General features: G+C 36.8%; 2 protein-coding genes across 5 annotated transcripts in view; both read left to right on the top strand.

Annotated features, from left to right (window-relative positions):
• The window catches only part of MYO6 (myosin VI), a 770,453-nt gene that overhangs the window by 601,262 nt on the left and 156,081 nt on the right, over nt 1–13,110 (top strand). The gene's annotated exons all lie outside the window — the stretch shown is intronic.
• Nucleotides 1–13,110, top strand: part of SENP6 (SUMO specific peptidase 6) — a 70,515-nt gene that overhangs the window by 10,850 nt on the left and 46,555 nt on the right. For all 3 annotated transcript variants that reach the window (XM_048935669.1, XM_048935666.1, XM_048935667.1), the window contains exons 2-3: nt 7,822–7,915; nt 12,768–12,831. In XM_048935669.1, the coding sequence (XP_048791626.1) occupies nt 7,822–7,915; nt 12,768–12,831 (158 nt within the window). The remainder of the gene's footprint in view (nt 1–7,821; nt 7,916–12,767; nt 12,832–13,110) is intronic.

Consider the following 13,110-nt stretch of genomic DNA (forward strand, 5'->3'; position numbering starts at 1 on the left):
TACTTATCATCCTCTTTAAAATGCTTTATGCACTCCAGTATTTTTTAGAATGAGTTGACAGTTCAGAAATCATCCTTTGCCTATTTTAACCTTTCAGCCTCTGAATTTTCCTATGTAACAGTAGAATATATTTCCTGCATCTATCTTTCATATGAGAACAGTCTCCTTTCTGAATTTTTAGTATGCCTTCGGTCTAGCAGCAGAGCTATTACTTCTGTACTTCTGAGATGAAAATATTGCTTGTTTCTCTTTTTTTTTCTCTCCTTTTTAACCTTACTTATTGTTTGGATTCTGCTTTTGATGTTTTTTAACTTATTTGGGAAGATTGTGTAGGTGTCAGACTTATTGAGAGGAGGGAATGAAAGTGATTGAGGTACATAATTCTGGGAGCCTTTATGACAGTGTTGCGTTTGCTTTAACTGAAAGTTTGTACCTACGACTAATCACTGTTTTTTTTTAGTTTTGTGGTAGGATTATGTAGATTAGAAATCACTTGACTGCTGGTTGGAATCGTGTAGATTGGAACCTCCTGCCCAACCCATGCCTAGTGAGAGCAGATTGCTCAGGGCCTTGTTCCGTATCCATGAATTGTCAGAATGACCTGGTTCGTTGCTTGGCCCCTGTTACAGAAATAAATAGAAATAAATCAATTCTTACAATGGGTTTGGATTTGTTTTGTTCCAGCTTGTGTATGGTTCTTCACATCTTTCTGCTGTGCATCTCTGAGGAGTCTGGCTTCATGTTTTCTCTTCCTTCCAATTAGGAAGTGGAAGATGGCAAAAGGGTCTAATCTTCCTTCCTGCCTCTTATTTATTTATTTATTTGTTTATTGCTCTTTCAGCCTCTCTTTGTATGATATGATATATGTCCCCCTGGACATCTTGACAGCGTTCTTCCAGACTTGCTGCAGAGTGTCGGTGTCTTTGATACACTGGAGAGCGCAAAACTGCAGTACCTTAGATATGGTTTTACAAGGGTCATATGGAGGGGAAGAATCACTTCCCCACATCGAGGGAACTTTTGCAGTTGTGTCAAGTGGTTGACCTTCCTTGCTGTGGGGTGGTCCTGCTGTGACCCATCTTCAGCTTCTCAGTTGAAACCCCCCAGATCCTCTTGAAGAGCAGCTCCTAGCCAGTTGCCTCCAGTCTGTACTGCTGCACGGGCTTCTGTCTCTGATGCAGGACTTAGATCTGGGGTCCCAGATATATTTGCTTTTGTGGAACTTGGTAAGTTTTATGTAAGCTCATTTCTGCAGCCTGCCACGTCTCTCTGAATAGCAGCCCTTGCTTCTAGTGTATGAACTGCTTCCTCTAATTTAGTATCATCTGCAAACCTGCAGAGTATATTTGGTCTTATCATCTAGAGTATTAGCAAAGAAGCTGAAAGGTATTGGTTCTGGTACAGATCACTGAGGTGTGCTCTCAGCTGATTTGTACTGCTAATCATCATCCTTTAGACTCTTTCGGTTTCCCATTGGTCCAACTCATTTTTCACTCACCTTATCATTCACTTATTCCACATCTCTCCAGTCTGAATATAAGGCCCCCATGGGAAGCCATGTGAAAAGCCTTGCTGCAGTGAAGGAATGCACAGAATGCAGTCAGGTAGTTGGGCATAGTTGGTCCTTAGTGAACTGGCATTCACTTTCTTGTCCTTACGGAGTTTTTTCCTGCAGAATATGATCCATAACATTCTCCAGAGTAGAGGTGAGAAATACTAGCCTACAGTTCTCCAGTTCATCATTGTTGCTTATCTTGAAGAAAGATACAATGTTTTTCCAGTCATGGGAAACCTCTTTCAGTTGCCATGACCTTTCCACGTTAATAGGAAGTGGCCTAGCAGTCATGTTAGCAAGCTTCCTCAATGCTATCAGTGCTATCAGCCTCTTGTCTGGTCCTGTGGACTTCAGCATGTATAGTTGGCTTAATTGTATGTTAATCATCTTTTCCTTGACTAGATTGCGCTGATAGCACTGAGGAACTTGAGGGTTGGAGGACAGAACTTAGCAGAGACCTTTGGAGGAGCTAAAAAAAAAAATATAAAAAGGCTTGAGTTCGTCAGTCCTTTCAGTGACCCTTGTAACTAGGTGTGTTTCTCCTTTCTCAGTGAGCAACCAGCCCACCCTTTCTTTAGCATTCTTTCACTGCTGATGTGATTAAAGAGGCTCTTTTGAAATCTGTATTGTTTTCTGATGCTGTCGCAAAGGGAAACACTAATTGTCTGTTGTATGGTTACCACTGCTGTCTTACCAGAAAAGCCATCAAAGAGGTTGTAAAGAAAACATTTTATGTATTTCTAAGCTATTGTACTTTGTTAGTCCTTGTTGTCAGTACTTCTCAGAAAATGTTAGAGTGTTTGGATCATACCGCAGCAGTACTGTGTTTGTTATGCCAGTCATTCTGTATAATACTCTATAGTAAGGAGTACGATGTGTATGAAAATGGAGTAGGAAGAAATCTTTTATCAGGATATGCAGATGCTTTTCCATCTCTCAGCTCTGCACTGCTTATAAATGCTTTTTTGTTGCTTTTTTTTCCTTTCTAATCTGGAAGTGGATTCTTTTTTGTTTATCACTGGCTTTCTGTTGAAATACCATTCTTAGAACTTTGTGATTTTTTATTTTCATTAGATAGCTGAGAAGTTAAATTGCCTTCGGTTCTAACAGGATGTCCATACTTGTATCCTTTACATATGTATCACACAGCTTTGCCATTGAGCTCTGTACTAAATGGAGCATCTCACTATCTCACTTACTATCAATTTATAATCATTGTCTACTACTGGAAGTAAATTTGAATTTTTTTTATTTTTTTGCATCTGCAGGTAATTTGGGGAGAGGAAAGGTGAAGCATCTTCTAAACAATGAATCTCTGAATGCTTAGTTACAAATTCAGGCTAGACTGCAGTTCTGTGCAGATTTTTTTGGTTTCATTAGCGCCTAAAAGAGTCTCTGGTTGTGGATGCTTCTTTCCTGCACTGTGCAGTTACAGCTGTGCTGTGGTAGTGTGGTTGAACAGGTGGGCGCTGTGCTGCTGTATGCAGTGTGCAGGATAGGAGCAAGAAGCCCCAGCTTCTAGGAAGTGAGGATGTGCATAAAACTCTTCATGCAGTGCTTACTGTGGGGTATGAAAATGCACCCTCACTGTGGTTAAACAGTTAACATGTTAGAACTGCTCATATTGAACCTGGAAGATAAAAAACTAGTTTGCATAGAAGCCTCAAGAAGCCTCTCTGATAGAATGATGAAACAAACGAGAAAGAAACACAATTAAAAATGATTCCTGTGTCAGATATTTATGAGTACTTGTGCCTTCTTATCAATATATGCAGTGACTACATGAACAAAAGATTAGAAAGCTCTTTTTAATTTACTTAAATATGAGTCTAGATGAAGAGAGTGAGTCTGAGTGCATTGAAATGAATTTTTTTTTCTTGTGCTGAATGTTAGTGTCTGCTGTTTGCAGTTGTGATAGTGTAAGCATTTGTAAGATAAGGTTTGTGTTATTTAGACCAGCGTAACGGGGAAGAAGTATGGGAATTTGAGGTTCTTCTGGAACAACTCCTTAGTCCTGAATGAAATGTTTGTGTGCTTTAGGTTTATTTTTGGGGTGTTTCTTGGATGCACAAAAATAGATGTGATCTCAGCGGATTAAAGACCTGTAAACTGTCTTTTTGTGCTGTAGTAGAAATGTTGCAGTTTCTATTGGCACATTCTGGAAGCTTTTTAGGCAATCTGTTGATAAATAGGAAAAACTTACTTTATGAGAAAAGTTGAAAGTGTTCTTCATGTGATCAATAAGCACATAGCATCACATTTAGAACAATAAAAAATAAAAAGGTGTGTTGTTCTGGCCATAATATAGATTCATATGTAGTGATTGGTCCTTGGCCACAGAGCACAAGACTTAAAAGCAAATCTTAGCAGATGCCATCTTCTTTTGCACTTTGCTAAATACTCCTCACTTCACTGTTGCAGATGGGCAGATTTTTATTAATTTATTTATTTTTTTCCCATTTAAGTTCAGGAATGACTTTCTTTCATAATAATTTTAGGAGATTTTTCACACAGAGGGTGGTGATGCACTGGAACAGGTTGCCCAAGGAGGTTGTGGATGCCCCATCCATGGAGGCATTCAAGGCCAGGCTGGATGTGGCTCTGGGCAGCCCGGTCTGGTGGTTGGGGACCCTGCACATAGCAGGGGGGTTGAAACTCAATGATTATTGTGGTCCTTTTCAACCCAGGACATTCTATGGTTGTATGAATAATACTATTAAATGATGGAAACTCCTGCTAAAGGAATTTACAAAGCAGTGCCAACATTCGGGGCATAAAGATGTTAATCTGCTTTCTACCATTTGTCCTAAGAGTGTGCTGATTTTTGTCATCCCAAATGTGAATTGAGTAAATTTCACACAAAACGGATGGCTTTGGGATGTGGCTGATAATAAAAAAGTTTTTGTGAAAGCTAAAATACGCAGTATTCCAGCAAATTTTGTTCAACTGGCTTTTTAAAAAAGGCATGTAAATAATTAAAATTATGTCTGGATACGAATCTGTCTTGGTAGCAGGCGTACCACCTGCACTGCACAGCACCGCTGACAGCATAGAAGAGTATGCAAAGTGTACTGGCCCTGGTAGCATGCATGGAAAAAACTGCAACATACAGGTTGTAATTTAGGTTTCACAAAATAGTTAGAAACTTAGCATTTGTTTAAAAAAAACACCTGCATAGAATCTAATTCCAAGTGGCAGTACATTTTTAGATTTATATTTTTGGTAGAGCCAAGATGAATAAATGAGCAAATTTCTTCTAAAGGAAGGGAGTTGTGTGCAGTGAGATGGATTTTCTCAAAATAAGTCTAGAGCCAGTCTATTGACACCTGAAGAGTGGGGAGAGGCTGATAGTAGTGGAGCAGCACGTGGTTTGATGTAATGTACATTTAGCACGAAAAATTATATTCTCTACTGAAGCTGCTAAAACTCAAATAAGAATCCAAGACAAGCATGTACAAGTAGTCTGATTTAAACAGAAGAAACACAAGCGAAAAAATCCTACAATAAAAATGTTTGCCTTACTTGTGTGAAGGAGCTTGGAGAAATAGTCCAGGTGGGATGAGAGAGCTGGAAGCTGGCAGAGTGAACTTAGATAAAAGGAAAATAATGAGAGAGATGATGGACAAATGGAGATTGAAGGGAACTAATGGAGAATAGATAGTGTTGGTTGAAGAAGTACAACGTATTCCATAACACCTTCAAGTCAGGTCATACTTAAATGGCTCAAAATGTGATGTGAAGTCTAGGTGGATTCAGTGATCGTAAAGAAAATTAGTCAGATGTAATTGGTGGGATTACCTGACCAGTAGCCTGCTGGAAATGTAAAAGTTGTGGAAATAGCAGACAGAAACATTGCAGAAAATCTTGGTGAGCATGAGATGAAAACTGACAAACAATTGATTGCACCCACTTTGACAACACTTAGTGAGGTCTTATTGCTGCAATTTTTCTTAAGGAACGTGACAGGGTTTATGTCTCAAAATGAAGCATCAGTAGAAGAAAAGATGCATGAGGCAAACAATAGGTGAGGATGAAATAGCATTCATCCACGTGTTCTGAGAGGAACTTGGTGATAAAGGAGCAAATGGCTGTTGCCTGATACTTGTTTGTTAGGGCTGTCTTTCTGCTACAAGTAGCTGATATCTGTGTATGATACCAGCTTTTTGATAGGTAGGTGGACTGGTTGAGGAACTCTTCGTAGGTCAGCTTTGTGACTGTATAACTGAAGTTTATAGAAATGTTAATGAAGACCAAGATTGGATCGGTCTTTCCTTCTGTGATATTCTTTACCACAGGCTTTTGGAAATGCTAGGTTTCATTTAGATCAAATGGAAAGTATTATAAGTAACAACTGGCAACAGATTACTAGTGAGGGCAGAAGTGGTTCATTTTGTTAAAAGTAGGAATAACCAGTTGAATCCCATGAGGATTTGTGATAATATGGATGCAGATAGAAGAAAAAAGTTTGACAGTGAAGTGACAAAAGTATGTAGATGTTGCAAGCATTAGTTGGGTTAGTAGAATGGTTTGGTACTTCAAGGAGGTTCCAGGTGCTCATGATTTGTGCTATGTGCATTAAAAATTATGTATAAAATCAAATGTTGGCACACACCAAATAATGCATCTGGATGAGAAATTGATAAGAAAATGATTTATCTAATTTTTTGTATGCAGTGATTGAATCTGAACTGGTTCTTACCATTCAAATGAAAGGTGGAAATTAACTGGTGCAGAAACATCAAAGCAGTTCTCCATAGCAGTGAAAATAGCATTTCCAGGCATATTATTTATTACAAAAAGAATAAATAGCAAAAGAGAAATACCACATTGCTTCTGTAGAAATTTATGGTGCATTAGTATCTTGAATATTACCTTCAGTAGTATGGGTTTCCATTCTTCACCATCTCAAAAAGAAAACAGTAGAGCTAGAGGAAGTTCAGAGAGGAGGATTGAGGGTGATCTAAAAGTATGATACAGGAAAAATGAAAAGGACAGGGTGTTTGTTTGTTTTCTGCCTGGGAAAAGATGACTGCAAGAGCACAAGAGAGATGTATGTAATTGTGGTAGGAATGGATTACTGTCTTAGCCAGCATAAGAACCAGAGGAGAGCTGAGTGCTAAATAGAAGTAAAAGATGCCAGATTAAATCAGGATAAATAAAAAAGGAGATACTTACTTATACAGTGAAAAGGCAGTGCTGTTTGCTGCAAAATACTATTTCTTCTATGAAGTAATGTTGATTTAAAAAAAAAAAAAAAAAAAAAAAAGAAAGAAAAAAGAAAAAAAAGCTTTTGCTCATGAAAATATCATCTGTGGCTCAGGTGGTCCTTGGTAGGTGCAAATAGCTGGAAGCTGAGATTGAAAGTGCTAAATCTTGCTTTTTGCAGTGTTTGTACTTTTTTCTATACATATTTTGTTGATTATGATTCTTTCCTTTTCCTTGCAAAGCATGAGGTTGTATTCATTATTTCTGAATGTATTGTAAAATATGTAAAAACAGTAAGAAAAGATGCGTTTAAACTGCACTCCAATCAAATGTGCTATAAAATTAGTTATACAGAACTGGTGCGTGGCAGCTCTTAGTTGCAGTAATTGGGATCTGGGTGAACAACGCTTCACCTTAATGACTGCTGCCTCCATGTTCTGAATCTCCTTCACTTAGATAGCCACATTCTACCTTATTAAAAAAATCTCCATACTTCTGGATATTGGAATAGTAAATTTGAGATCAGATGTAGTGTGACTGTTCTCAGGAAGTCCCAGTTTTCACTCATTTGTTTGATGCTAACCCTGAAATTTCAGTTAGTGGCAGACATTAATTCATGTCCTTGTCAGATGACGGATTAAAAAAACATGGCATGTTGAAACTGTGCTTGGAATAGTTCAAAACTGTTACTTACATGTGGAGAAAAGAAACATGTGTTTGGGTGTTAGACGTTTAAGTAATAAATGTAAGGACTCTTCGTATCACAAAAGGAACTCTTAAATTTACAGGTAAAACAATAAAACCTTCACTTCATAATTTTTAGTAGCATGTTAACTTATTACAAATCAAGATGTTGACTGATTATTATTTGTATTTATTTAGGAAAATTATTTGCTGCTGCCTTACTGAACTTATTTACTCAAATGATAGTTAAACACTGATGTCAACAAAATAAAATGAATATATGGGGAAAATACATACACCTGGTTTACTCCTCTAGATTGTATTGATTAATAACTCCACTTGAAACCAAGACTTATCTTAACTTGTTCTCATTTCAGCTTTGGATAGATCACAGTCCAAGAGAGATGGAGGTTTTAAAAATAATTGGAGCTTTGATCATGCAGAAGAAAGTGAAGGAGATGCAGAGAAAGAGTAAGGATGCTTTTATCTAGGCTATTGAAAGTATAATTGTCTATTTACAAATAAATATTTTTTTGTAATTTATTAATAAGAAACATTATATAACGTCTTCAAAATTCCAGTGATGAAGAGAAAATTATCCTGGTAGAAATGCTTATTTTAACTAGTATTATGATATAGAAAGTACATTATATTGCAAATTTAATTGTTGATGTGGGATCCACAACATTTTGGGAAGTGTTGGGGCTGTCTTCAGAGCTACTGTAGAAGTCTGGAGAACTCAGACAGGAAATGCATTACATGCAAACTGAGGAAACAGTCGTTAGAGCTTATACTGGTGATATCGTTCAGTACTTCACAGTTATGAGTAAGATATTTAAAAAATGAAGCTTAAAAGATTTTTTTTTCCTCCCTTGTTTACCTCACAATATAAATTTTTGTTCCCTTGTCATTTATTTCTTTACTTAGTATGTTTGCATTTTTCCAAAAAGTTAAATACTATCTGTATAGTTAGAATAAATCCTGTCCCTTTAACATTTTGTTGTTACTGGTATGCTTTCTCATTCAATAAGTATTCATTTCTAAAAAAATCTAATAATTCATTAAAAGAACAGCAAGTTCCATGTGTGAAGAATGCGTTTATTTCTTTTCTTAGATATTTGAAGTTTAAATCTGTAAGTTTAAAAAGCTATAGTTCTGTCATGAGGAGAAGCTGAATCCGATGGTTAAATACAAAAGTAATTCTTACATGGGTCTATAGTTTGACCTCTTTAATAACCTCAAGAGACTGCCATAGAGTAGTATTTTAGTAGGTAATACTCTGCTGAGTATTATGTGCAGAAAGGAGGTAGGAAAACAGTCACATAACCACTTAGGCTGCAGCTGCAGGCTATACTTAAAAAAAAAATGTAAGAAATATAGCATTTCAGTCATTCAGTCATCAATACAGGCGTTCATTTAATTGTGAGTTATAAGGTATGTCCAGAGAACTGTGTGAGAAGTTAAAAAGAATTTTTGAAAGGTTTTCAAACTAAGGACATTTTAGTTTTATAAAAGCAAACATGATTTCAAGTGCACAGTAATACATTTCAAGTGTGATGGCAGCGAATGCATATGCAGAGTTAGCATTTGCATCTTACTTGTCTTCAAAAATAGCTCTCATTTGTAAGTATCCCAGTTTCTTCTTGTAGTCATTTACTGCTGTTTTCCACCTCCAGTTGATATTGACTTAACACAAAATGAGATGTGCATAGAGTAGTAATGCTTTTTATTTTAAAAATGACATTTGAAAACCTGATTGTTGAACATATGTTTTATATAACGGCATTCCTGAATGATTTCTCAGTCCTTTAAAATGTTCTGTATGATAAAACAGTTTTCCTCTAGCCAGTATAGAAGTACTGTTACTCACATTAGTAGTTCTTTTTTATATCTGTGAATTATACAAAACCTTACTGGTAGTATAGGTAAAAGAGCATCTGAAAATCGCTTTCAACTGAAGATCCTGCCTTTTTTGGCCAGCCATCCTCTTACAAACTTCAGGCAGCTGTACCTTTTAAACTGCCCAAGTATTTATTTTTGGTTAAAAACAAACTCTTTGATTGTTTTCTGCTTCTTTTTGTTTGTTTTATTTGTTTTGTGATTGGCATTATAAGCTTCACTTTGAGCAGTTTTGAATTTTGCGTTCCTGATATGTTTTTACTTCGTATAACATCTGTCAGTATTTTGTCAGAATCTTTAGGAAGCAGTTTGACAATAATTTGTCAGTTCTTTTTAAACAACCTTTCACACTTAGCAAAACATTTCAAAGATTGGCAACTTGAGTTCATATAATTGTGTCCAGAATAAAGCTTTGTTGTTCCCCCTAACCCCTGTCTTGACCATGCCAAGCAGTAATTCTTTGGATTCTTTTAATGTCCCTTGTATTGGTTATGCTAATGTTTACTGGCAGTGCTTTTAGCTTACTGCATATCTGTAAGGAAAAAGCTATAAATCTGAAACAAGCACCTAGATGTTTCTGTTGCTTGTTGAAACCCTGGCATTTTAGCATCTGATCGTGTCACAGGTTTTTGCGGTGGTAATGACAGACATAAAGTTTATTTTGGACTAGCCCAAGAGTACCATTCCAATGCTTAGAACATAAATGTGATCTAAGAATTAAGAATGGGGTCTGTGCTGATAGGTACATTGTTTTGTTAGGTAGTATTCAGTGGCAGCTTTCATTCTTTCTTCACTGAGATCAACACAAAATATGTGGCTAAGGACTTTATACCGAAGCAATTTTTAGTATACGTGCAGTATTTAAAAGTGTACCATTTAACTTATTTGGAGAGTTACATGGGCTGTCTCGTCATGGTAGGATGTCAAGCAATGATCTCATATTCAGGAATACAAAACTTTTATAAAATGAAGAGGTTTTGGAAGAATAGGGCCATCACTCAAAACAGAATATATACATTTTTAAAATGCTGCTAGAGGTGATATTTTGTTTGGAGCTAAGTTAAAGAGAATGAAAACGGCGTTTGACGAGCTTCTTATCCCAAAGTAAATGCCTGCAGAACATCTTCACCCCACCTGAAACAACAGAAACTGTGATGATGTACTAGATTTGATCTAGTTAGAGTGTCAGTCAGGATGATAGCAGATGACTTGAAACTTCTGTTGCTTTATACTTGGAGATCACACAGAAGCAAAGAGGAACAGCCCGAGGCACCTGTGTAAACTGGGGGCTGCACAGCTGGAGGGCAGCCTGGCAGAAACTGACCTGGGAATCCTAGTGGACACCGAGTTGTGCATGTGGAAAGCTAATGGCATCCTATGCTGTGTTAGGCAAAGCATTGTAGGTGTAGGGAGGTGATTCTTCCCCTCTACTCAGCACTGCTCAGACCGCGGCAGTGTCTAGAAATACCTGAAGTGAGGTGCAAAGAGGATGGAGCCAGTATTTTTTTTAGTGATGCTCAGGGATGGCCCAAAAGACAGCAGGCACAAACTGGAACACCGGAGGATCTGTCTAAATATAAGGAAGCACTTCTGTGCTGTGCAAATGACAAAGCGCTGGCCCAGGCTTCTCAGAGGCTGTGGAGTCTTCTCCTTGGTAACCTTCTGAAGCCTCTTGGATACGTTCTGGGCACCCTGCTCTGGGTGTCCCTGCCTGGGCAGGGATTGGGCCAGGTGAACCCAGAGATCTCTGCCAACCTCAGCCGTTTTGTGATTCTACTGTTGATGAAAATATTGTTGTAGCTTATTGGCACAGCATCAAAAATCAACTTCTGATTCTCAGAATTGGAAGTAGAGGTATGTTCTATTAAACTGAGCTGCCTAATTGGCTATTGCATGATTCTTGATGGTTTTAAACAGTAAACAAATAAGAAGTGATTAAAGAGGAGTAGAACATCTTTTTTTCTTTTAGTGCCTAAATATTAGTGCATAATTTTGAATGACTTCTTGGGCTCACCTAAATTACGTAATTCTGTTTTTGTTTTTTTTTAAATTTTAGTTAAGGCTTAACTTTCATTTATTATGAAGTATAATGTAGTTAGAAATGATTGTTCTAATGTGAAAATATTCATCTGTTGTTTCCTGTCTAAAAAGAGATCAAATATGAAGGCATAAACTCACAGGAGGACCACTGAGATTTCATTTTAGTAGCATTGAAATGTTGTTGTGTGATATGTGAGAGTGCTGTATGTTTTTTTTCCTCTGTCTGTATAAATTACATCTTTTAAGCGAGTGCAAGCATGTGATACGTGAGCAAATAGACATTAGTCAGTTGCTGTGCATTCTGCTCTCTGAAGAAACAGCCTTTCTTTCTGTTACTGTTGCTTATACTTCGCATTCCTTAAAATCTAAAAATATTGGTTCTTTAAAAACATCCAATTCCAAATATTTTTCTAGCTATGTCATCTTAGTTGCATCAGAAGAGTTACTCTTGCTCAGTCTGATTTAAGGATTTTTTTTTCCAATGTTCTTTTGCAGTTTGCTACCTTCTTTTAACACGGAGGCTAGAAATAGTCACTATGTACGTGATGGTCAGTACGTCATACCTGCAGCCAAGAATATTTCCCCTTTCTCCATCACTGTTTTTCGTCTTTATGACAAGCTGTAGATGTTCTTTGAGTCTTTTGACATATCTGCATCTAATCTTATGTGATTTCTGCCTGTCTGTTCTTAATTAAGAACCACTTGGATAAAAGTTGTTTTTTGTTGCAGCTGAGAGAGGAATAAATTTACCAGGGATGGTGTTGAACAGGTTGCTTCTCCTGGAAGCAAGAATTGTTAGCCTAATCTAGCTGCTCTCCATTGCAGTTTTTGAAGATTATGGATGCCGAATTACTAAAGAAACATTTTAATGAATGGATGAGTCAAATGGAATGTGATATTTTTAGGAGGACGTAATTTGACAGTAATTGCTATGTGATAATAATTTGTTACACAAGTTGTTCTCCTGAAGCATTGTGAAGTTTTCTGTTTTAAACTGTTCTGTTTATGAACAAAATAATGGTATATTTTCTAGTTTAATACTTGACTCAAGGTTTATATAGAATGTTTCATGATGTCAATAAAATTACTATGACAGTAGTGAAGTTTCAGTAGCATTCTCTGTTTTGAATTAGTAATGTCCTTTAAGTTTGCTATTCCGGAATTAGTTCAATGTAGGCTTCAAGTTTAAGTTCCCATAATATATCCTGATAATTATATTGCCCACTTTAATGTTCCTGCTGTTTTGGGCATGTATATACATTTATATTTAAAAGATAAGAGGAAAAAAAGAAGACCTTTGTGTGATTAAAATGTTTTGCTTATACTCTGTTGCTTTACAACATTTGTTTGTTTGTTTTTTTCTCCCACACCTGTCATCATCTAGTGAGGCAAATCTGCTCAGCATAGATGACAGTGATGGGCCCTTCGGTCCGAATGAAGAAAGAAAGGTAAGTACTGGGTTTATCTCATAGTGAAGAGGTATCTTCAAAGCTTGCTAGTTTTTAAAACAATGTTGCATAGTCATTTGTCCATTGTTGCAAAGTGAAAGTTCGTGTTGATTCGGCAGCCTGTATGCTCAACTTGTTTATCTGCATGCTTTTTGTTTCCTATTCAGCCTGGAGATCCTTAGTTGTTAGAGTGTTCTGAAAATAACATGAATAACGAATTTTAAGTTTAGACAATTTTCATTAGTGAGCTTATTTTAATATCAAATTTCCAATTTTCTA

Source organism: Lagopus muta, chromosome 2, assembly GCF_023343835.1.
Source record: "Lagopus muta isolate bLagMut1 chromosome 2, bLagMut1 primary, whole genome shotgun sequence".
Lineage (NCBI taxonomy): Eukaryota > Metazoa > Chordata > Aves > Galliformes > Phasianidae > Lagopus > Lagopus muta.